Source organism: Henckelia pumila, chromosome 4 (assembly GCF_033568475.1).
Source record: "Henckelia pumila isolate YLH828 chromosome 4, ASM3356847v2, whole genome shotgun sequence".
NCBI lineage: Eukaryota > Viridiplantae > Streptophyta > Magnoliopsida > Lamiales > Gesneriaceae > Henckelia > Henckelia pumila.
This window is the reverse complement of record NC_133123.1, coordinates 203627134-203652964: the sequence shown is the minus strand read 5'-3', so window position 1 is coordinate 203652964 and position 25831 is coordinate 203627134. Positions and strand designations below refer to the sequence as shown.

The 25831-nt window shown below is 35.9% G+C and overlaps 2 protein-coding genes across 2 annotated transcripts; one reads left to right on the top strand and one right to left on the bottom strand.

Moving 5' to 3' along the window:
- Positions 1-949: 949 nt before the first annotated feature.
- On the bottom strand, positions 950-4966 carry LOC140863642 (pentatricopeptide repeat-containing protein At2g15980-like). Its single transcript, XM_073267220.1, is given in 8 exon segments — positions 950-2291; positions 2293-3249; positions 3408-3501; positions 3606-3745; positions 3910-3963; positions 4184-4310; positions 4695-4758; positions 4836-4966. Coding segments are annotated over 2 exon segments (1455 nt in total). The 5' UTR covers positions 2956-3249; positions 3408-3501; positions 3606-3745; positions 3910-3963; positions 4184-4310; positions 4695-4758; positions 4836-4966; the 3' UTR covers positions 950-1499.
- Positions 4967-7735: 2769 nt separating this feature from the next.
- Positions 7736-9500, top strand: LOC140867427 (protein VACUOLELESS GAMETOPHYTES). The gene is made up of 2 exons (XM_073272499.1): positions 7736-8229; positions 9077-9500. The coding sequence occupies exons 1-2, from the start codon at positions 7823-7825 to the stop codon at positions 9405-9407; spliced, it is 738 nt and encodes a 245-aa protein (XP_073128600.1). The 5' UTR covers positions 7736-7822; the 3' UTR covers positions 9408-9500.
- The last annotated feature ends 16331 nt before the right edge of the window (positions 9501-25831 follow it).

Sequence of the window (25831 nt, the reverse complement as noted above, 5' to 3'; positions counted from 1 at the left end):
CCACTGAAAAAGAACTTCTTGCGGTAGTGTTTGCCTTGTACAACTTGAAGTCATATTTGGTGGGAAGCAAAGTCATCGTTCACACTGATCATTTGGCGCTGAAGTACTTGATGAGCAAGAAGGATGCTAAACCCAGGTTAATTTGTTGGGTATTATTGTTACAAGAATTTGATCTGAGAATTATTGACAGGAAGGGCTCGGAAAATCAAGTAGCGCATCACCTTTCCTGTTTGGAGAATCAAGGAACTGAAACGCAAGTGATTCATGATGATTTCCCAGACGAACAACTGTTTGAGATAACAAATTTACCATGGCATGCAGACATCGTTAACTACCTCTCAAGTAAGAAATTTTTCTCTGAGTTGAAATATTTTTTTGTAGGAAGATCATTTTCTGTTTAAGATGTTTTATTACCTATGTTAACCGAGTGGGAAGGGCCAAACGCCCTGTCTATGCTGCATAAGATGCTTCAGTGATTAGAGTCATAACATACTTTTCCATTGTCACACTCTAATCTTGCAGCTTCTTGGTAACCGTCTTGGGCTTAGCCATCCCATGGAGCTTTACTTTGGCACTACTCGATAGATATTCAATCCTGGCTAAGTGCCCAATACAACAGTCAGGTGTATTATTAGTCGTCATTTCTGGAGACTTGGTAATTCATACCCCATAAGTTTGAAACAAGAATAATATGATAATGGTTGTTTTGAGTAACAAAGTTAATCTATATTCATAGGTTTTATGGATTCTTATGCTAGCGGCAGCCAGTATAGTTGATCTTTTGCTCAAAGCTGACACCTCGTCTTGTTCTCCAAGGCTCTACACAAGATACCAGATTTCTTCTGCAACAGCTTCTTGTCATGGCTTCTTTCCTCATTGTGATCCTGACTTCATTTCATCATGTTAAAATGAGCATTAACAAGAGCTAGTAAAGTAAATTGTCCTAAATATTTCCGAGGAACCATCCCTTAATTTTCCATTAGCTGCCTAAAGTAGAGAGACGTGTGTGAGGAAGCAACAAGAGGGCAGGCAGAAAATAAACAAAAACGAGTACTCCATAGCCATGCAGAAACCTTTTTACAGCAGATGTAGCAAAGATTAAATCGTCCTCATCTTTAGAAAAGAAGATGAGCAGGAACCTCAGACTTGGCAGCCTATGAAAACAGTAATATCAGTAGAATCTGTACAATCAAAAGTAGCATGTAGTGAAATGAGCACAAATGAGATTTTCAAATATGTATATACACACATATGTCATGTTTTGATTAATAACTAAAGAACATGTAAATTTGACACATTGTAAAGGAGTAAGCTTTGATTCTGGCATCTCAATGGGCCAATGGCTATTTAAACTCGAGAATGACCTTCATATATTATGTTTGTGATATCAAATTTGTACCTAAACGTTCTTTTAGCGCAAACTTGCTCCTCATTTTTTTGTTTACTGTTATAGCAACACGCCAATAACAATAAAAAGTTCCTGCCAGTGGTAACTTCTCCTATGATGTTTGTTCCCCGAGCATTTCATTTCTCAACTTACAAGCCGTCGTTTCATTTCCTAGTTTCATAGACCCATCAATGAATGCACCATATATCTCTGCATCAGGTTCAAACCCTTTCACCACCATCTCTGCCTGAAGCTTCAAAGCCTCTTCCATCATTCCTGCCTGACACAACGCCCTTATCAACCGCACATAATTCTCGTCCACTAGAACAACTTCATGGTTGTTTCCTTCCAACCTCAAAAACGCCATTGCTGCAGAAACTCTTTCCCTATCACAAAGTGTTCTGACGATTACATTAACAGTTGAGTTATCTGGACTAAAACCTTTCCTACACATATCCTTGTACAACAGCATGGCAGAATCAACATCCCCTGTTTTACAATATCCATTTATGAGATGCTCGAAAGTTATACATGTACTCTCAATACCATTCACCACCATTTCCCTGTATATTTCCTCAGCCTTCCCGACCTCTCCAACCCTACAATACCCGCCAATAATCGTATTGTATGCCAATGCATCGCATTTTAAGCAATTATTCGCCATCTCTTTCCTTACCCTCACCACATCCTCCATTCTTCCATCTTCACAAAACACTGCCATTAACATTGAATATCCATACACATTGGGCACACAACCGCAGCTCTCCATTTCCTGCCACACCTCCACCACCTTCTCAAGCAGCCCTTCTCTATAGAATCCACCCATAACAACATTAAATGTGGCTGCATCCGGTACAACACCTTTCCCATTACTCCCTTTTATACCCACATCATCATCAAGACCAAAATTACCCCTTGTACAAATTGTACATTGGAAAACAACCTCGACCTTTTGAGACTAATTCAATAAAAGAATTGCAAGTATTAGTTCTCAAAAACAAGTTCTTGGATCTCAGCATTTTATAGATTCCAATAGCATCATCAATCTTTTTAGAATCTATACAAGCCTTGACTAACAAATCGAAAACAAAAGGGGCAGAATCACAAGCTCTATAAAATTTGATCAGAGCCTCAAAGAGGGCAATTGGGGTTGAAGATTCTTGGTGATGAGCTTCAGAAAACACAAGCATGGAGGATTTTATCAGAGCTTGAGCCTGGGATTTGAGCCGGGAGCGAGAAAGGATGTGGACAACAGTTGCATAAGAAAGCAGAGTGTGGGAGCAGAGGGAGTGATTGAGAGTGAAATTAAAGAAAGCAAACGAAAGGTGGGGATTGTTTCGGAGTTGGAGGACTGTTTCCGAAAACTGAGCAGGCGTAAGGCGGCGGTTTTGCCCACCTAGCAGAGACCGGAGATTTGACCACCGTGATTTTGAGCGGTGGTGTTTCAGGATCGAAACAGCAGCTGAAACAATATCTTCAGAGATTGGTGATGAACAAGATGAGATCTTTTTGGTAAATTGTGAAGAAAATGGGAGGAATTTACACGAAGTCCATTCAAAGAACGCCATTGACCTCTTTCAGTAATTTCATCAAACAGATTGATTGCCAACTTACTACGGCCCGACAGTACAGTACTCACTAACTTTAACGACGGAACATTTGATCTGTCCCAAAAAAATAACGACAGAATGATAATTCTGTCACCAAATATAGTGACAGAATTCTTATTCTGTCCCCTGTCGCTAATTCGTTTATCCCCACAGAAACACTTCACCTCCCCCAATGCTTCTTCCAGTGCAGATGGCTCGACCGCTAACGTGATTCAGAGCCAATTTTTAAGACCCATAGCTCACCGCCTAACCCTGAAACACACAACATGATTCTCTCAAGAGTCAAGATTCGTGCAGACAAATATTAAAGTGATGCTTTTAAAAACATGTTCTTCGTGAACGATCTTCGAGCTGTTCAGAATGTCTAAAAAATGGGGACGTGGAAGCCAAATTACCGGTTATAAAATTACCTGGAAGAGCTAAGATAGATTCCTCTTTAGCCAGCTTAAAACAGAAGTCGAGTTCATCACTAATATCTTGTAGAAGTGGAATATTCAGTTTCACCTACATTATAGAACATACATTACACAAATTAAATAACAAAAGAATTTACATCATGCCAAAAATTCGATTTCACAGATAAAATCCTCGAGATGTTGAATGCTCACCATAAAAACTACTGATCCTTCTGGTTTTTTAGGACAACACTAAGGCATCAGATGTCTTTAATCTTGTTGTAACAAATATCTGAAGTTTCCTTCAGCATATTTATAGTTTTCATGAAAAAAAACTCGAGTAGCACTGCTGCCTGAAACATTAAAAAAGGAGTGGCGATGAGATATAAGGAAACTAATAAAACATCTCGACATAATATGTATCTGTGTGTTTAATATATATGCACACACAAGCACATATATTAATCAAGTTCTTGTTCGAAAAACAAAAAAATCATCAATACAGTGATGCTATGACCTGTATGAAAGTAGCACGACCTCCACAAATGTCGCTCTTGAGCCGTTCAACAAACTGAAAAGACGAAGAAAAATGGCATGTCTAAGCTATGGTAGACGAACCAACACTTGAAAATTGATATTTGTGATGCCAAATTTCCACATGGATTTTCAGGATTTACAATCAACAAGAGAGAAGTTCTGCTCATGTGATGAATAAACTTACTAATAATCTACAAAAGTAGCACTTAATGATATAATAATTCAAAAAATCAAGCATAACTAAAATCAAGTACCTTCTGCTACATCATTATAAATGCACAAAAGATAGTGATGCAGTTCAACATCTGGCGCATCACCTACCATTCCCTTTAATTTGCTTTGCTAAATTGAGCGAGAACAAGCTGAACCTGGAAAAGATGGCTTTAGAGATGGAATAAGTGGCGCTACATTTTCAATAGTTTCTAGTAATATCAAGCCCGACCCCATCCATTAATTTCTCTGCAGGTTTTATAGTATATATCTACTCAACTTTTCTATTTTTCACTCATCTATAATTCTCAAGGACATATTATTTTTCATCCTCCAGCTTCATAAATTTCAGAAAAAAATTGTAAGAATAATAATAACTATAGGCACTTGAAATTATCATTGAACAAGAAGACCAAGCTAAATTTATCCACAAAGAAAAAAGAGAAAAATAGTACCAGCCGCACAATATTTAACACTCATCCTTAAATCTCTGACCAAAATCAAGTATCACTAAAATAATCTCTTTATTAATTATTTTAGATTCAGTTAACTTACTTGAGTGTAGGGAAAGAGCTAGAGAACCGAGAACAGATGGAGCACGAGGATCGTCGAAACTAAGCTGACAGATATCGAGATTTTAGGTCACAAAATCGCATCCAAAATGCCCAAAATTATAGCAATAAGAAGAAATCTTACTCAAAATGACGTGATAGATGATGGTTTCAATCGCTTGCGAAATTGGATTTTGTCCTCTGACAAAGAACGATCGATATCCACAAGAAGAAAAGGGGGGAAGCATAATGAACGCCGCGTAGTGTTGGTGGGAGATTCTAACATTTGGGGGAAATTATGGCTTATTATTATTATATCGACAAAGGAAAAATTGTTTTTTTGTCATGTATATTTGTTACTTTGCGATTTTAATCTTTTATATTTTCAGATTTCAGTTTTAGTCCGCTGTCTTTATTTTTTTAGCAATTTTAGTCTTTTTTTCTGACGTGACGCTGACGTGGCACCAATTCAATGCTGATGTGGAGCTGACGTGTACAGTGCCACGTAAGCATTTTCAAATAAAAAGGACCAAAATTGCCAAAAATGAGAACATGCAAGACTAAAACTGAAATGTGAAAACATAAAGGACCAAAATCGCAAAATAACAAATATAAAAAACTAAATTTGCAATTTTCCTTAACGACAAATATTAAGAATATGTAGTTATATAGCGACGGAATATATATTCTGTCGTTACATACTTACAGAAACTTAACTCATGTCGCTAACCTTAGGACACCATTAAAATTCCGTCTTAAACTAACGACATAAAGCTTTTAATTTGTCGCTATGTTGGTGACAAACATCATACTTTGGTCGCTAAACTAATTTAGTTATTTTTTAAAAAAACAATTATGACGGAATTTAAAAATTGTTGTAAAATAATGACATAATTTATTTCTTTGTCGTTATTTAACGACAAATATTATAATTTCGTCCTTATTTAATGACGAAATATATGTTATTATCGCAATATCAGATTAACGACATTATTTTTTTTATGTCATTAAATTGTAACTCTTGTATTTTTGTCGCTAATCCCAACTTTTCTTATATAAGGACTAAGATATCATACGAGCAAGATTCAAAACAATATTAAGACAAGAGAAAAATAAAAAATACTAAAAACATATACAAGATAACACACTTAATTTCTTAACAAAAATGGCATATAATTTTTAAACTATATATATTCTAATATTAAATTTTTTATTTAATACTGGGGTGAGTCTGTCTCTCGTGCCGATTCGCTAATTTCATCTTTAATTAATTCAGATATTATCATACAAGGCATGGCATAATCATGCTAAAGAATTAGAATATAAGGGAATGTTAAACCATGGAGTATGAAGATACTGAGAGGAGTATAGAACAAAAGGAGCAATTAGTGAGTAAAATGGCCTCAAAGAATCATATTCATGTTGGTCTTTTTAATATTCTTCTCAAAATACAATTAAAGTTTACAAATTTCACTTGATGCCTAATATTCCATTTGTCTAAAGTGGGGAAAGAAACCCCATTGGTGTTCTTCATACACAATTAGACACAATTATTTGATGCCTTATGTTCCAACATTTTCTACATTTTGACCACAGGAGTAAGATTCGTGGCAATCTTGTTTAGAAAGATATATAACATAAGATAGTATTAACTGTAAATTGGTTTATATGCTTCTAATTAATAAGTTTTTCAAGATATATGTATAGTGTCATGTCAACATTCCGACAAAAATCAGATTAAAAATAAAAAGAAATAGTTGATTTATCGCATTCAAGTCAGATTTTGATGAATTATGGGATCAAAACTCTATCTGGATAAACTAACTGGAGTACTATATATTTTTTAGCTTTGTACTTTAAGGAAAAATGCGAAGAAATAGTCCATTTATTGAACTGAGATCAAATTATTGCACTAACAACTATCCTTGCTCATATATGTTGAATTTGCCCTATTGGACTAATTTCAAGTGATTGTGAAAGATTTTGCTTAAGCGATTGGTGATGCTTTTTGTTTAGGGTGTTTGTTAGCATATGGAAGACGAAAAGCAATTGCTATTGTTTAGCTTTGATACATGTCGTGACATTAATTTAGGCTCATTTTCTAAGTAAAGAAACTCTTTTTCTTCTCATCTTGCTCAAGAATAAAAGTTCCAATAATGTGACGCTAAAGCATTGAGAATTTGAGATATTTATTTAATAAAAAACGAAATGTGGGGTCTAATCACAATAATATTCTACCATTATTAAATCTATGGACTTTTGCATATATCCATTGGATAAATGCGAAATTGATTGTGATATTCAAATGACTAATATTATTTATAAAAAAAATGACTAATATTATTTATAAAAAAAAATGACTAATATTATTTGTACTCTATTTTATGTTGAATATATACTTTTATGCATCAATTTATTTATAATGGGAAGTATATGAAACAATAAAATTAAAGCACCCTACTAAAAATATCATTGATTTTTTGAAAGATTGTGTTAAGCACTCGATCTTGAACCCAAAATCTCATACTTAAAACTTTGATGCTTAGACAAAATGTTCAAGTTGCCGTACAAGTTCTTCGCAGAGGTTCTTGCACAAGTACCTAATATATTCCAAACCCGAGGAACTCTGTGATATTCGATAACCATATAATAGGCACCTTTAATTTGAGTATTTAATTACATCACATAAAGTGTGGGAAATTCCCAATCTAATGTGCCTTATGAGTTATGCCCCATTTTCTTCATTTATAAATATACACCCATCTCTAAGTATAAATCCTACATTGCTTCAACTTCAAGCTAATAAGTAATAACAACCTTAATTAATTTTCATTATTATCCATAGTTATCCACCTTCAATCAAAATCGATGCCATAAAAGCATAGACCGATACGTGAAAGTTTGGGTATACGGAACTAAATTATCCATTTTTCATTAAATCTTAACTTTTTTTTTATCAGAATTTATAGATATATGTATATATATACACATATATACACTTGAATGATACCCATAGAATATTAAATTTGTCCGCTAATTAAAAAGGGCAAAACGAACAAACAATTAATTATAAATTTGCATGTCACCCCACAAATTAATTCTATTCCTACGCTGCCACTTTCCACCAGTACCATGAGATACAATGAAATCTCCCATTTCAGCCACCCGCAGCACAACCTCAAGTTCGAGTACAGCGAGTCTCCGTTCAAGTGTGACGGCTGCAACGAAGTCGGCATCGGCTCTCGCTACAAGTGTGCGGCGGCCGCCTGTAACTTTGACCTCCACACCCACTGCGCCATCCCTTCCCCTTCCATCTCCCACCCTTTCTACACCAAATGCTCGTTCCAGTTCCTAGCCCGCCCCCCGGGGCCGGTGGCTCGCTACTGCAACGCGTGCGAGAAGGACGTGTCCGGGTTCGTGTACCACTGCAAGTCTTGTGGCTTCGACCTCCATCCCTGCTGCGCTAAGCTTCCCATGGTGCTCGACGACGGCGAGATCAAGCTCTACTTGTATAGGAAAGTCTCCTCGCCTTGTCACAGGTATGACAACCCGTAACCATCAGCGTACGGTTGTTGCTCACCATATCAATATATATATATATATATATATATATATATATATTTTGAATGAGTTTCTTTCAAGTGCCCACCTATCATGTCCACTACCATGCCCACCAATAATATGATACTATTCTATTGGACCACATCTTTATCACATCCAATAGAATAGTGCCACATCATTGGTGAATATGGTAATGGGCATGATAGGTGGGCACTTGAAAGAAACTCTATGTTGAATATATATATATATATATATATATATATATATATATAGAGGTGCGGAGAATCCGTGCGCACCCGTGCTCAAATCAACTCCAATTGACTTGAAATTTTTATGGTAGGATCGTCTCGAAAAAACGAATCCAACGATATATCATATGACACAAATTTCAATCTCGGTGGCCGAAATCGTTAAGATGGCCGAAAATAGCACATTTAATCCTATTTCCGGCCATCTTCACGATTTCGGACACCGAGATTGAAATTTGTAGCATATGATATATCGTTGGATTCGTATTTTTGAGACAGTCCTACCATAAAAATTTCAAGTCAATCGGAGTTGATTTGAGCACGGGTGTGCACGGATTCCCCGCACCCTAGGGTGCGGGGATCAAGTCTCGATATATATATATATAATTGGAAAATTAAGTGAAGCCAAAATTATCACATGAGGATTGTTATTTAAATAATACCTAAAATATTAATATTTGATTGTGTTATACATATTTTGAATAGTATATATCATTAATCCATTAGTTTTGATCAAACATTTGAAAAAAATAAAATCTGAATTCCGGAATTTAATTATGTATAAGCATGCATGCAGGTGTGGGAGAAAGGGGAGGAGCTGGAGCTATAGATCTTCATGCAAGAAGTACAATCTCCATGTTGCGTGCGTAAAGGAAATGCTTGTCGATAGCTGGCACGAGATCTACGCGACCAAATTATACTCGGGCGGTGGTCGGAAACTGGAAACGAGGATTCCGAGCTTGAAAGATACGTTGGAGACTCATAATCATAGAAAGAAGAAGAGATCAGGGAAGGTGGAGAAATGCTGCGAGGTGGCGGCGTTGGCACTGCAGTTCGTTATCTCCGCCGTGTTAGGGGATCCCACCACCCTCATTGCTGGGGTTGTGGCCTCCTTGATGTCCAACTGAAATATATATATATATATATATATATATATATATATAATTTATGTGTTCACAAAATCAAAATTATTAATTTCTATAGTGAATTGGAAAAAAAAACAAATTTTATATTTTGTGTGCATTTTTTAAAAATATTCATCTTACCTGCACGTATTTCTTTAGTCCATTGAATTTGATCAATTCTCCATGTACAGTTTTGTTTAGTTGAATGTATTTTAATATAATTCGTCGTGATTAAATACAAATTAATATGTATATAATAATTATATTTAATTCTTAAAAACATGTTTGAGTTATAAAGTTGAAAATTTTATTAATATTTAGCAATATCTTTTGCTAGTATTAAAGTTAAGAACCTAATATAATTAAATAATTTTTGGTATGTTGGTGAAGCTTTTTCATAATGCTCAAATATCCTTTGTCCACTTAATTTCAATTTTATAAATCTCTTTTAACTTTACCTCTGATGTTATATCAATTAAATTTCAAATTTTGATAATTTTAATTTAATTTTTTTAAAAAATTCTAATTCTGTTACGAATCACACACAACGAGTGGGTCATATCGTGCTAGTAATTAAGTAAATTAAAGTAATGCATCATCATTTAGGTAAAGAAAAAATGTGATAGATTAAAATATGATTATTAATATAATTTGATGGATTAAATTTGAATTGATTTTTTTTCTTTTTAATTTCATCATGTACAGATTTATAATCCTTTCTAAAATGTAGGGTTAACAATCATATGTAAATCATATTATTAACGGGCTTAAAGATTTATACTGATTTTTAATTAATTTTGCAACAAAACATAGGATTAGTCAGTATTAAGTATGTTATCCCTCATTTATCAAAAGAAGTAAACGCAGTCTGTGCACTCATAGTTGCTGTTGTGGTTTTGGAATCAACTCGTTGAACATAATTGTTTTCGGTGTTTAGAGCCTCAACAGCAGTCATAGAGTACTTGTTCAATTCAGGATAATTTTTAACTTTTGGAAGTCGTTTTTTTCTAATGATACTATTTTTTTTCCAATAACGAATACATAAAAACATTTCCGAAATATTATATTTGACAAAATAAATACGAATCTTGTAGTATTTACCAAGATCTGCCAAAATTATGCTGCGTGTCTTGTACTAGTAGATAAAGAGTTACCTTGTAATATTTCTCCTAGTTTTTCGTCATTGATTAAAAAAAAAATGAAAAGAAAAAGAAAAGCATCTACTTTCTGCTTTATCTTAAAGCAAATTCACTCTTTGTTTATAATCAAATAATAATTTACTTGAACAATGCTATATGTATGGGGAAAAGTTTTTTTTTGTCCAATAAGTTGTTCATTTTTTGGTTTTGATCCATTAACTTTTCAAAATTTAATTTTGGTACATTATCTTTTAATTTTCATTGATTTTGGTCAAATTATCGACGTGACAACTAGACATGTCAGCATTTTCCGTTGAACATCATCATTTTCCGATGCCACATCAGTATTTTCCGATGTCACATCAGCAGTTGGACGAAAATACCCGAAAATTAAAAGTTAGTGTACCAAAACAATAATTTGAAAAGTTAATGGACCAAAGCCAAAAAATGAACAAGTTAATAGACCAAAAAAACATTTTACCTAAATGTACAATCAATATATCGTACAACGATATTTACAACAATTATCCCATGATATTTTGTTATTATCTCATAGTATTTTGATATAATAATATCCTGAGATTTTACATTCAATTTATCATGAGATTTGATAAATTAAATTTTTATACTGAATTTTGTATGGTGTAAAAATTTTGTACAAATTTCGTTGTACATGTAGCATCCAGGGGCGGAGCCAGAATTCAAAAATACTGGGGCTGGCTCCAGCTCGTGTTAGACAATATATATGTATGAAAAGTCAATTAAAATCGAATCGGACTTTCTAAAATTGAATTAACATTGTTTTCAATAAAACGAATCGATTGAACTTTATATGAAGACCAAAAAAATAAAAATAAAAAAATCTATTTGATCAGTAACCAAATTAAACTCTCAATCTTTTAGAATATATTTTTTAAAAAAATCTAGTTCTACTTCAAAATTTGTAGTTAAAAATTGAATTATATAAATTTAAATTATTTATTAAAAAAATATTTTCAAATATAGTTCTATTGTCCAATAAAATTTTATTAAAAAAATTAATAATATTAATTTTTTTTATAAATATTAGGCTTGTTCAGTAAACAAAATTATTACATTAAAATCCGAAACCAAAGCGACCTAACCAATATTTTTAAAATCTAAAACCGAACTTCTGAATAAATTAAACCAATTTTTCAGATGAATTAAACTCGGTAGGTTATTTCGATTGAAATTGATATTTTCTGTTCATCTAAACTATAATTGATATGTCTAGATATGTCGATATATATATGCTCTTTCAGTTTAAAAATAATTTTTTATTTCTTCATTTCCTGAAATATTAACTAGAAAATTACAATCATCCTAAAAATTTACAACAAATGGTCATTTTTCAAATCTCATAATTATTGAATTATCAGGAATTCTAATTAGAAAAATCGCAATACAAACTCAATAATAATTGCAAAGTCAATAATTCTCAAATATTTCAATTTTCAACCAATTGATTATTTTTCATAAATTTCACAACAATAGCTTTTAGGGTAAAAATCCAAACTTAAAAATTTGTATGTATAACAAATCAATATTATTGCAACTTAATATTCTACAAAATTTTAGAGTTGTCAAACTTAAATCGCATAATTTCAAAATTTACGAAAATAAATCAACCAAAAAATCTAATAGATTGTTCTATTTTTATTTTTTTTTACATGGAGTTGAATATTATTTTTAAAAAAATTTAAACTACTAATTTTATTTTTTAAAAAAATGGGTGGGGCTGGAGCCCACCCTAGCCCAATGGTGGCTCCCTCCCTAGTAGCATCATTCAACTTACTTACACTGTCAATTTCTTGGCACATAAATTCCAATTCCTGCGTCTCATCGGCCGATTAATGTGGGACATACCTTCTATTTGATATGATTCATGAAAAAATTATTATTTTTATTTCAAAATATTCAATTTTGTGAGTCGGGTCTCTTATATGAGTAACTCATGAAAAATATTATTTTTTATACCAAAAGTATTACTTTTTATTGTAAATATGTATGAACTTACCCGTCTCATAAATTAAGTTTATTATTTTTATACCAAAATATTAATTTTTATTGTAAATATAAGTCGAAACAATCGTCACATCTCACGATATATATTCGTGAGACGATCTAATAGAAATTTACTCATTTGTTGTTGTACGACTGTGTGTGTGTATTATCCACAACGGCACCTGTGTGCGTGTATATATAAAATATCACATTGAACATCTCTTTCAATTATAAAGAAAATAATAATCATGATTACAAAAGCTGATAAACAAGTAATATAAAATATTGAAGGCGGTAAGTTCAAAAAACAAAAATTTGAAGGCATCACTTTCATAAAATAATAATAATAATAATAATAATAATAATAATAATCGATTCTAAACTACATGCTGAAATTAGAACACCGCCATATGTACATTCTATTTTAAGAACAAAATTACTCTTGAATAGACCACAAAGTGTGGGGACCTCGGGTTGCTAATCTCATTTTAGGGCAGCTAATGATTAATTAAACAATTAATCAAACAATTAAAGAATAATAAATCAAGAGCAAATTTTTTTTTTTTTTAAAAAATTTCAGAGCCTCGCTCGATCGGGCAAAGTCAGCCGATCGAGCGAGCAATTAAATCATGCTCTCGGGTCTGCACATTTTTGGTCTCGCTCGATCGGTCAAAACCTACCGATCGAGCGAGCCCAAAATGCTCGATTTTCTACCTTCAATTTAAGGGCCTCGCTCGATCGGTGAACTTCACCCGATCGAGCCGGCACCATTTCCAGAAAACACCAAAAGACATTTTCTGCTGTCAAGCTTGGAACAATGACATGAATCAACCAACAAAATTCGAGTCTAAACATATTATAAATTCTGAGAACATGCATAATTTCATATACCAAGTTCCTATCATCAAATCATACATGTATTACATCAAATGAATAGCTTAAGGGATAAAAAAAACTACAAGCTATTCAACATAGCATAAACAACTTCAAGTTTTAAGTTCTTGCTATGTTTGATGCTATCACTATACCAATCTTTAACTTATAAACCCGAGTCCACACTTGCTACATCTCTCTCCCGAGCTATCAATGTCATCTCAGACCAGCTCCTGCCCCATCTGTTGTGATGCACACATACAAAACAAAACAACAGCCGGATAAACTCCGGTGAGTAATCATTCTCAGTATAATCGACATATAAACGCGTTAAATGAATTCATATCAACTCTAAACATATCAACTCAAGAATAGAGTAAAAATAACGCATATATCGACTCAAATTTCAAATCAAAACTTCAATTTATATAGCGCGCTTATCTCAAGAATTGATTCTTATCACTTCATTATCATCAAGATTCGTAACCGATCTTGACATGAATATCCATATATCGTAGCCATTCCGGGCTAGAAAATAAGGTTAACCGCAACCTTGGCATAGAATCAATTCAATATACAATCATATCGACTCAAAATCAAAGATCCACTACCTGCGATGGATCGACAACATCAAACATAATCAAAACATCTCAAGTATGTGATTTTCGCGGGCCAACTCAAGAATAGTCGTTCTTGAGTTTCAAAGTCCCTAACTCGTGATGTCGTCATTATACCTTTCATTCTCGAGTTGACGATGTTCCACATCTGAATAGGAATTACAACAACTCCTACAAGAATCTGATCATTCAAACATCAATCAATCTTCATTCAAATTCACTTCAATCTTGATCACTTCTTCTTCGGTTTCAAGTTGAGGTTCTTGAGTCAATAGTCTCCTATTAAACTCTGAAACATATCATCAAAACATGTATATCAAACCTCGTTCTATTCAATCATTTCAGAATTGAATCAAAATCATCAATATAGATTCAATCAACATCATTTCAAAATTTAACTTCTTCTTATTCGGTACAACTCGGAGTCGTGAATCGTTAGCCTTCGAAACTCAACTAAAATCGAGAAATAATGTAGTGACCTTGCATGGAATCACCTACTAACTGGCAACTAATAGCATGCATTAAACTTAATACAAAATACTTAACAGAGTAAAAAACGTGCGAAAACATAATCCATAATTTACATATCAGCTTAGTAAATAATCCATGCTTAATTCTGTAGTGATACAACCAAATCGAAAACTTAAACAGTAAACATTATACAGCTATATCGAATCCTGTTGTATAATAAAATCCTCAAGGCTCCTGCTCCCTAGTCCAGCCTTGAACTACCAGCTCCGTCCATCCTGCGACCTGCCTCATGGAATAGGGTGTCCAAGATAACAACTAGGACGTGAGCGCTAACGCCCAGTACATAGACATGAGTACACATAAATATATGGTGCATACAATATGATGACTGGTACAGGGTCATCCGAAAAGTCATGCTCAGTACCGGCGCCACATGAGTGCTGCCACCACACAGATCAACCTCTGGATGCAACCACACTCGTCTAGTACACCAGAGTAGACAGACATAAATGCCCCCTCCGTCGTGGTACTCTCAGTGACAGACTAACGAGTATAGAGCTGAGCGGCTCTATAGTCAGGTATAACAAGGTATAGGCTCAACGTGTATATGCACATGACATATGAGTATAGAAAGCAATAAATCATACATCATGCCATATAATAATGCCAAATAAAAGCAACATATAAACATGTATACTCGCTGGCAATCTCAGTCAATGTGTACGTACCTCTAGGCTAGTTCAAGTATAGTAAGATCCTAAGTTCCAAGCCTATATTCAAAAGTTCACCGTATCACTACATAAATTCTATAATCCTTAACTAAGCTAATAAGTACTCCCAAAACTTAAATAGATTCTCGAACCATACCTTCGTCCGTAGTTAGCCCTTTGGAGTCGCTAGTCCCGGATGACTATAACCACAACTTGGTTATTCTAGAACCTCTATTATAACCGATAGGGCCCTCAAGTGTATATCTCACACTATATAACTGAAGAAAGAAACTCGGGAATTCGTATTTTAAAATGAAATCGAACGAGACCTATTTATAGGCAAAATTCCCGGCCAGGATCGGAACTTCCGATTTCGAGATCGGAGCTTTCGATCCAGCTCATTGCGTGCATGCAAGACACGCCAGGATCGGAACTTTCGATCCGACGATCGGAGCTTCCGATCTCACCCCCGATCAACACTTGTCAAAACTCGCGGCTGAGTCATCGAACATTGCTGGCAGTTGGAGATCGGAACTTCCGTTCCTGGATCGGAGCTTCCGATCTCGGTGCTTCCGATGAACTTCCGAAGTGGCTGGGATCGGAGCTTCCGATCTGGGTTCAGAGCTTCCGATCCGGCCCAAAGTCAAAAGCCCAAATTCTCTTCCGAAGTCCAATAACACTCCGAAATTGATTAATTACCAACCCTTAATTATGTTTAACATATTATTATCTTAAAATGGTCTCTGGGTTACTACATTCTCCCCACCTTTAGATATTTCGTCCGCGAAATAACATCTAAAGATAAATCAAGATAACAATATGAAACATCAAACCATGTTTTATTATAACAACTGTAATTATATCTTACATGGTAAATCAAAAGTACAAAGCAAACAACTCAGGATATTCTGCTTGCATACGACTTTCAGTTTCCCAAGTTGCTTCTTCAACGCCTCGGCGCTGCCACTGTACCATCACAAGTGGTATCGTCTTGTTCCGAAGAACTTTCTCCTTCCTGTCTAGGATACGGATTGGTCGTTCAACAAAAGACAGATCTGGCTCTAGCTGAATATCAGTAGACTGAATCACATGAGATTCATCAGCTATATACTTTCGAAGTAACGACACATGAAAAACATTATGTATACTGGAAAGATTTGGCGGTAAAGCCAAACGATATGCAACATCTCCGATCTTCTCCAGTATCTGGAAAGACCCAATAAAACGAGGAGACAACTTGCCTTTCACGCCGAATCTCATCACCTTCCTGAATGGTGATACTCGAAGGAACACATATTCACCAGGCTCAAACTGAAGTGGCCTGCGACGAATATTAGCATAACTGGCTTGTCTATCTTGAACAATTTTGATCCTATGCTTGATCAAATCTACCTTGTCTACAATCTGCTGCACCAATTCAGGACCCTCGAATTGTCGTTCCCCGACTTCATCCCAGAATAACGGAGTACGACACCGTCGACCGTACAATGCCTCGAAAGGTGCCATATCAATACTACGATGATAACTGTTATTGTAGGCAAATTTGATTAAAGGTAACTGATCCTGCCAAGATAAGCCAAAATCCATGACAGAAGAACGTAGCATATCCTCCAGCGTACGAATCGTCCGCTCTGACTGCCCGTCAGTCTTCGGATGATATGCAGTTCTCAAACTCAGAGTGGTACCCAACGCCTCCTGGAAACTACCCCAAAAACGTGAGGTAAATCGCGGATCTCTATCACTTACTATGCTCACTGGAATCCCATGTAATCGCACTATCTCTTGGATATATAAGCGTGTCATGCGATCATAAGAATACTCCCGGTTGTAAGGAATAAAGTGTGCTGATTTCGTCAAACGGTCAACAACGACCCAGATAGCATCACACTGACGTGACGTCATAGGTAAGTGGGTGACAAAATCCATAGTTATATGCTCCCACTTCCATTCGGGAATCTCAAGATTCTGCAGTAATCCACCTGGTCGTCGATGTTCAGACTTGACCTGTTGACAAACCAAACATCTCGAAACAAATTGATACACACTTCTCTTCATCCCTTTCCACCAGAATCTAGTTCGCAAGTCCTTATACATTTTCATGCTTCCAGGATGAACTGATAATCGACTCCTGTGAGCTTGAGAAAGAATATCGTTCCTGAGCTCCGCATCATTAGGTACAACCACTCGATTAGATAAGCACAATAAACCATCTGCCTGAAAATGGAATCCAGATGTATTAACTCCATTGGCTAGACGTGCCAATCGCTGAGTCTTAACATCAGATATCTGAGCATCTCTGATCCTAGAATACAATGCTGGCTCAGATAGAATAGTATACAATCGAATCTCATTTCTCCCTTTCTTGTGCTTGAGCGTAAAACTCAATGAACAGCACTCTTGAATCATATGAGATACTTCACTAGTCTGAAGTGCAGAAAGTCTCACCTGCCGACTCAAGGCATCAACAGTAAGATTAACAGAACCTGGATGATATTTGATTTCACAATCATAATCCTTCAGAAGATCCATCCAGCGTCTCTGTCGCATATTCAACTCCGCCTGAGTGAATAAATACTTCAAACTCTTGTGATCCGTGAATATCTCAAATTTCTCACCATAAAGATAATGCCTCCAAATCTTGAGCGCAAATACAATGGCGGCTAACTCGAGATCATGCACTGGATAGTTAGTCTCATGAGTATTCAACTGTCGAGAAGCATAGGCAATAACATGTCCATGCTGTGTCAGAACACATCCTAACCCCTGACCAGAGGCATCAGTATAGACAACATAACCTCCTGATCCAGAAGGTAGAGCTAGCACAGGTGCAGTAGTAAGATGTCTATGCAGCTCGTGGAATGACTCCTCACAATCCGAGGACCATATGAAGGCAACATCTTTCCGAGTAAGCTGAGTCAAAGGCCTGGCCAACTGTGAAAAATTCTCGATGAACCGACGGTAATATCCAGCTAGACCCAAGAAACTACGAATCTCAGTAACCGTCGTCGGACGAGACCAATTCAGCACTGCCTCTATCTTACTAGGATCAACAGATATCCCTTCATTAGAAATCACATGACCGAGAAACACTACCCGATCAAGCCAGAATTCACATTTGCTCAATTTCGCATACAACTGCTTATCTCGTAACGTCTGTAAAACAATCCTTAGATGATGTGCATGCTCATCCTTGTCATGAGAATAGACAAGAATATCATCAATGAAGACGATGACAAATCTATCCAGATACTCTCGAAATATCTGATTCATTAGATTCATAAAGACTGCCGGTGCATTCGTCAAACCGAATGGCATCACCAGAAATTCATAATTCCCGTATCTGGTCCTGAAAGCAGTCGTAGATATATCTGAGTCTCGTACCCGCATCTGGTGGTATCAAGATCTCAAATCTATCTTCGAGTAAACAGAAGTACCCTGTAGTTGATCGAACAGATCATCAATCCGTGGTAAAGGATACTTATTCTTGATGGTGACACGATTCAACTGCCTGTAGTCAATACACAATCGCATCGATCCATCCTTTTTCTTGACAAATAAAACAGGTGCTCCCCACGGAGAAACACTCGGACGAATATATCCCTTATCTAGTAGATCCTGCAACTGCTGTTTCAATTCCCTCATCTTTGATTGCGCCAGACGATAAGGTGCTCGGGATATAGGCGTAGTTCCTGGTACTAAATCAATACCAAATTCAACCTCTCGCACTGGAGGAAAACCAGGAATCTCATCAGGGAATACATCAGGAAACTCGCTGACAACTGATAACTGATCAATACCCGTACTACTCGTGGACATATCAACTGCATAGATGAGGTAGCCCTCCCCACCTGACTCCAAGACATGACATGCCTTCAGAGCCGAAACAAGTGGCATCGGAGGTCGCGCACCCTCACCATAAAAATACCAGCTATCACCCTCATCCGGATGAAACTGTACCAGACGCTGATAACAATCCACAGTAGCATGATACAAAGTCAGCATATCTATTCCCAAGATACAGTCAAAATCTGCCATCTCTAATATCATCAAATTATCTATTAACACATTACCCTCAAACTCCAGAAGGCAACCCATCACTAGACGCTTAGTTACTATCTCTTGCTCCAACGGAATAGATACAACTAAATCCATATCTAATGATACATAAGGTAATCTATGTCTCTTAACAAAGCGACTAGAAATAAAGGAATGCGATGCTCCAGTATCAATTAATACAAGTGCAGGAATACCACATAACAGAAAGGTACCTGCCAACATGCGATCGCTTCCCTCTGTAGCCTGCTCCTGAGACAGAGCAAACACCTGCCCTTGAGTCTGTGGACGATAACCAGAAGAACTCTGTGGTGCTGGCTGCTGACGTGGAACAGTAGAAGCCTGAGATCCAACCTGTGATCCCGATCCACTAGCAGAACCCATGCGCTGAGGACAATCTCTCCGCAGATGTCCCTGCTGACCGCAAATATAACAAGCACCAGTAGCTCTCCGACATGAAGCTGCAGGATGCTTCCCTCCACAATGGCTACAAAACTCCTCCTTCTTCTTCTTCTTCTTTCCGAAACGGAACATACCTCGTGAACCACGAGATCCAGATGAAGTAGTAGGAGTAGAAGAAGACGTAGGTCCAGATTGCACAACAGATTGAGCTTGAGGCTCAAAAGATCCACTAGGCTGTGCTGGCATCATCAACTGTGCCCACCTGTTGCTAGTCTCCACAAGACGGCAACGGTTCACCAGAGTCTCAAAAGATACCGGGTCATCACAGACGACAACCTGTGAGTAGATATCTTGGTTCAAACCTTGTAGAAAGATATCATACTTCGACGCATCACTCTCATTGATATGAGGACTGAAAGGTAGCAGATCAAGAAATCGTTGCTGATATTGATCAATAGTCATTGATCCTTGCCTCAGAGTAAGCAACTCCATAGATCGTGCTTGGCGAATAGCCGGAGGAAAATACAATTTCTGAAACTCCCGACAGAAATCCCCCCAAGTCACCTGTCCTCTCTCAGTACGTGCCTGAGCAGCTTTGGCATCCTACCAAAAACGTGCTCGATCCTCTAGAACAAATTCTAGAACTTTCAGCTTCTGATCCTCAGAACAATCGAAAGCACGAAAAGTACTCTCGAGTTTAGACATCCAACTCCTCGCCTGTTCAGGATTCTCACCTCCCACCAAAGGTTTCGGTCCTACTTGCATGAACTTATTGATAGAGTAGCGACGTCTACCCTCATGATGACGATGTTGATCATCATGATGGCGGTGATGACGATGATGATGACCACCTCCCTGGCCAACACTACCGTGACTCTCGTCAGCCATATCCTGAAAAGAATTGCACATTAAAATCCCAAATGCGTAAGAATTACTCAAGACCAAAATAAATCCCAATTACTAATCCCAAAATCTAAGCATGCTCTGATACCAAAAATGTAGTGACCCTGCATGGAATCACCTACTAACTGGCAACTAATAGCATGCATTAAACTTAATACAAAATACTTAACAGAGTAAAAAACGTGCGGAAACATAATCCATAATTTACATATCAGCTTAGTAAATAATCCATGCTTAATTCTGTAGTGATACAACCAAATCGAAAACTTAAACAGTAAACATTATACAGCTATATCGAATCCTGCTGTATAATAAAATCCTCAAGGCTCCTGCTCCCTAGTCCAGCCTTGAACTACCAGCTCCGTCCATCCTGCGACCTGCCCCATGGAATAGGGTGTCTAAGATAGCAACTAGGACGTGAGCGCTAACGCCCAGTACATAGACATGAGTACACGTAAATATATGATGCATGCAACATGATGACTGGTACAGGGTCATCCGAAAAGTCATGCTCAGTACCGGCGCCACATGAGTGCTGCCACCGCACGGATCAACCACTGGGTGCAACCACACTCGTCTAGTACACCAGAGTAGACATACATAAATTCTCCCGCCGTCGCGGTACTCTCAGTGACAGACTAACGAGTATAGAGCTGAGCGGCTCTATAGTCAGGTATAACAAGGTATAGGCTCAACGTGTATATGCACATGACATATGAGTATAGAAAGCAATAAATCATACATCATGCCATATAATAATGCCAAATAAAAGCAACATATAAACATGTATACTCGCTGGCAATCTCAGTCAATGTGTACGTACCTCTAGGCTAGTTCAAGCATAGTAAGATCCTAGGTTCCAAGCCTATATTTAAAAGTTCACCGTATCACTACATAAATTCTATAAGCCTTAACTAAGCTAATAAGTACTCCCAAAACTTAAATAGATTCCCGGACCATACCTTCGTCCGTAGTTAGCCCTTTGGAGTCGCTAGTCCCGGATGACTATAACCACAACTTGATTATTCCAGAACCTCTATTATAACCGATAGGGCCCTCAAGTGTATATCTCACACTATATAACTGAAGAAAGAAACTCGGGAATTCGTATTTTAAAATTAAATCGAACGAGACCTATTTATAGGCAAAATTCCCGGCCAGGATCGGAACTTCCGATTTCGGGATCGGAGCTTCCGATCCAGCTCATTGCGTGCATGCAAGACACGCCAGGATCGGAACTTCCGATCTCACCCCCGATCAACACTTGTCAAAACTCGCGGCTGAGTCATCGAACATTGCTGGCAGCTGGAGATCGGAACTTCCGTTCCTGGATCGGAGCTTCCGATCTCGGTGCTTCCGATGAACTTCCGAAGTGGCTGGGATCGGAGCTTCCGATCTGGGTTCGGAGCTTCCGATCCGGCCCAAAGTCAAAAGCCCAAATTCTCTTCCGAAGTCCAATAACACTCCGAAATTGATTAATTACCAACCCTTAATTATGTTTAACATATTATTATCTTAAAATGGTCTCTGGGTTACTACAAATAAAAATGCCATAACATTCATAACATCTAAACAACTATCTCAACTCAGTTATAGGCTATCAAAACGATGTCAAAACATCAACCGGTGTTGTAGCGATTGAAAATCGGGAACCGACTCGATATCGAATTCCTTTCTAATCAATTCAGTCATTCGTATCACTTATATCAGCTGAATTCATCATTCAATTCATCATATCAGCAGCTAAATATATCAAATGTAAGCTGGACATCATAACAAGTTCATTCCTTAGTTCATTTTCAATCCAGCTTCGATATATAACGGCATACGAATTCAAGAACACAAACATCAAGTCATAATTTGATCTCTGCCAAATTTCGTTCTTCAAAACATGCCAAGATAATAAAATACTTACATCAAATCGAAGCCCTCATCGCAAGGATTCCAGAACATCTTTCGGAATTGAAATCGAACGAACGGATCAAAAGTTACGACGATTTGAAACTCAAAACGAAAAAGGAATAAGAGGGGTTCGGCTTCCTCTGTTCGAATTTTCTGAATAATTCTGAATACACATAACATATACACGTAGCATGCTGATAATCTGATTAATAATCTGATATGTATTGCATAATTTGCAATTTAGTCCCTCAAGTCTTCCTTAATTGCAATTCAGTCCTCGGCCTTCGTTTTAATTCAATTCCAATCCAAAATAATTTAAGAATATTAGAATTAAAATCGAAACTCTAAATATTCCCAAATTAAATATACTCGGATTAAAATTAAATAAATTCGGATTAAATCAATAATCCCGGCCTTTTGCACTTTAGCCCTCGAATCTTCGATATTTTCAAATCAACCCCTGGTCGGGTTTCATCTCCAAAATTAATCTTCGTTAATTCCCGAAACATGGAATTTAATCTTAAATCCCATAAATATTCAAATCGAATATTTATTCTTTTAATTTAAGAATTCTCGGAATTTAATTCTCAAAATCCATAAATTCTCAAATTAAATAATTTCGGCTCGGAAATTAAATCTATCATTTCCATAAATTCTCAAATCAATATTAGCCCATAATATGGAATTTAATTCTCAAATCCCATAATTAATAATTTATGATTTCGGGCCTTACAATTCCTCCCCTCTAAGAAATGATTTCGTCCTCGAAATCACATTCAATCGAACTATTCAATCTGATAAACTGAATGATTATCTGAAGTGATTCTCACTTCAATCATCCAACTCTAATCTTCATATCTTATCTCTTCATCTCTTCCTTTGTACTTTAATTCACTGAAAAGAATTCGTTCTGAGCTGTTTCTTTCTTCAATCAAAGATTTGTCGACTAATCGACTACTCAAAATCTTTTCGACATCTATCTCAACTAATTAAAGTACATCGGAAGAATCTTCTGATACTTCCTTCTCTTATTCTCATGGAACAAATCAGATCCATCATATCAAACTGAAAAGATTAAATCGTTCAATCGAATCATCAATTCCATCTGATATCTCAGTCAGTGAAATTCAACTTCAGTAACGACTTGTTTCTTTCTCGATATCATTCTATGCTCCGCATAGAAGATATATCAAGTCTACACTGTTATTCTATTCATCGCTTCAAAATCAGTATTCACATTCATATTCTGAATCTGTATCTCAACTTCGTTCTTTCTCAATTCTGAATCGAATGATGTTCAGGAATAACTTTTATGCTTAACAAGTCAGTTTCAGCTTCAAAAGTTATATCTATAATTCAATTACTAATTCTAATTCTTCTTCCCTGTTTTCATTTCATACAGATTCATCTTCAACATCTTTGTGTCTCTAAAATCAAATCTAATCTAATATCAACAAATCATGTCTGATCTTATGTCATATACTTCAGTAGTATCATTTCAACACAAAGAAATCGGATTTCTTTTCATCATATCATCATAACATTATCTCAAAATCGATTCATTAGCTGTTACAGAAATTGTAATCTTCAAGTGGCAACACATCAAGACAAATAATACCGAATCAGGTATTAAAGTTCTGAGAATATTCTCAATATTCGGAAAACCAACTTAGATAATCCATTAATCGACAAATGGTATAATGCAATCACATATAACCAACTCTCAGAGCATCAATCAATCAATCGATGCCACATATGTCGAATAAATCTAAAGTCTTAATCCTGACAATAGATTGTAATCATTCCTGTAATTCATCATATCTCTATCTTCTTCACAGATCTGAATCGATAGCTGTTATTCACATCTCATACAGTGTATTCCACAAATCTGATTAGTCTATTCGGACTATCTATTAATCAGAGTACAATACGCTGCATTAACAGATTTCAAAGTATTCAGATATGTTGATAATCGGTATCATGACAGATAAAGTTCATTCTCGCACTTCGATTCATCTTCTCTGACCATTCTTCCAATTCAACAATAATATTTTGTACCTTTACCTCAAAAAGTACTCAAAGTCTTCTGATCATCTGTATTATAATTTAATAGTAAACCAAATGTTTCAATCTGAAACATTTTTTCGTAGCTTACTGTTCTTATTGCAACGAATCTAATCACAATTCAGTGATTTGATCATACAGACAGATCATCGTATACAGTAATTTCAATAAATCTGTTCATAACTACCTCCTGTTTACATCATCTATACTGTTTCATCATGGTAGTTTCGCAAAATATTCTTTCAAATCATAATCTCATAACAATTCTGGAGTTTCTAACTATCACTGAATTAATCTAGTCAATGATTTTCAACCTCTTCAGAAACTCTCTATACGTTTAACTTCGAAAACGTACTAATTCTATTACATCTTTTTGCTTTATCTTCTGATAAGACAATTATTGAAAGAATCCTAAATTCATTGTTATGCATTTTCTTCAAAATTTGATATTTCTCTTCAGACATATCAAGCACAATAAGATAATCAATCATAATAGAATTCATTCATTCTGATCTGAGGCTTCAATTCATATCTCTATATGACATTCTGTACTGAATTCTCATCGTTTCAGTTTACTTTCTGTGTTTCTTTCATCTTCTAAACAGTTCTGGATTGCTTTCAATCAAAAATCATTCTAATTGGTCATATATTCATCTGAATATTCAAACCAGAATACGCAAAATCTGAAATCAATTGATCGAATGCCTGTTTCATTCTTCATTTATATTTCTCAATTGAATTCTAATAACTTGATCTCATCTCAATGTGCTTTAATCCTTCAAAATCAATTCTCACTTAATTTGAATTATAGCAATTCTGACTGTTGTAGTATCTATCTCGATACTTCAAGTACATAAATTCAGAAGATCAATCAATCACGCATTCATCTCTTCTCTTCGTTCTATTTCCCAAATCTCAATTGGAAATTCTATCAGCTACGAGTCATAAATATTATAATATACTGAATGTATACATCAACCAATCAGTAACTCTTGAAATTCATAATCAGGAAAACTCACTTAAGTCATGGTCATCCAAAGAACAATATTCTGAATGACAATATGCTAAATGAAAACAACTCACTAGCATCTCAACTTAAGACAAGTAAATCAATTCAGACCCTAACAAAGAATAAGATTCCATCAAAATCGATTGAGGTCGGTACCAAAACCTCAAAATCAATATCAAGAATTTCAAAAATCATGATTTTATGATGTAATAACTTCAGTAAAATCAAATAAAGACTCATCTGTAACTGATTTTCATAT

Excerpts from the sequence above, each read along its gene's own strand:
- LOC140867427 (XM_073272499.1), top strand. The coding sequence starts at position 7,823 with ATGAGATACAATGAAATCTCCCATTTCAGCCACCCGCAGCACAACCTC. Across the intron at positions 8,230-9,076 it reads GTCTCCTCGCCTTGTCACAG|GTGTGGGAGAAAGGGGAGGA; the intron begins GTATGACAACCC and ends GCATGCATGCAG.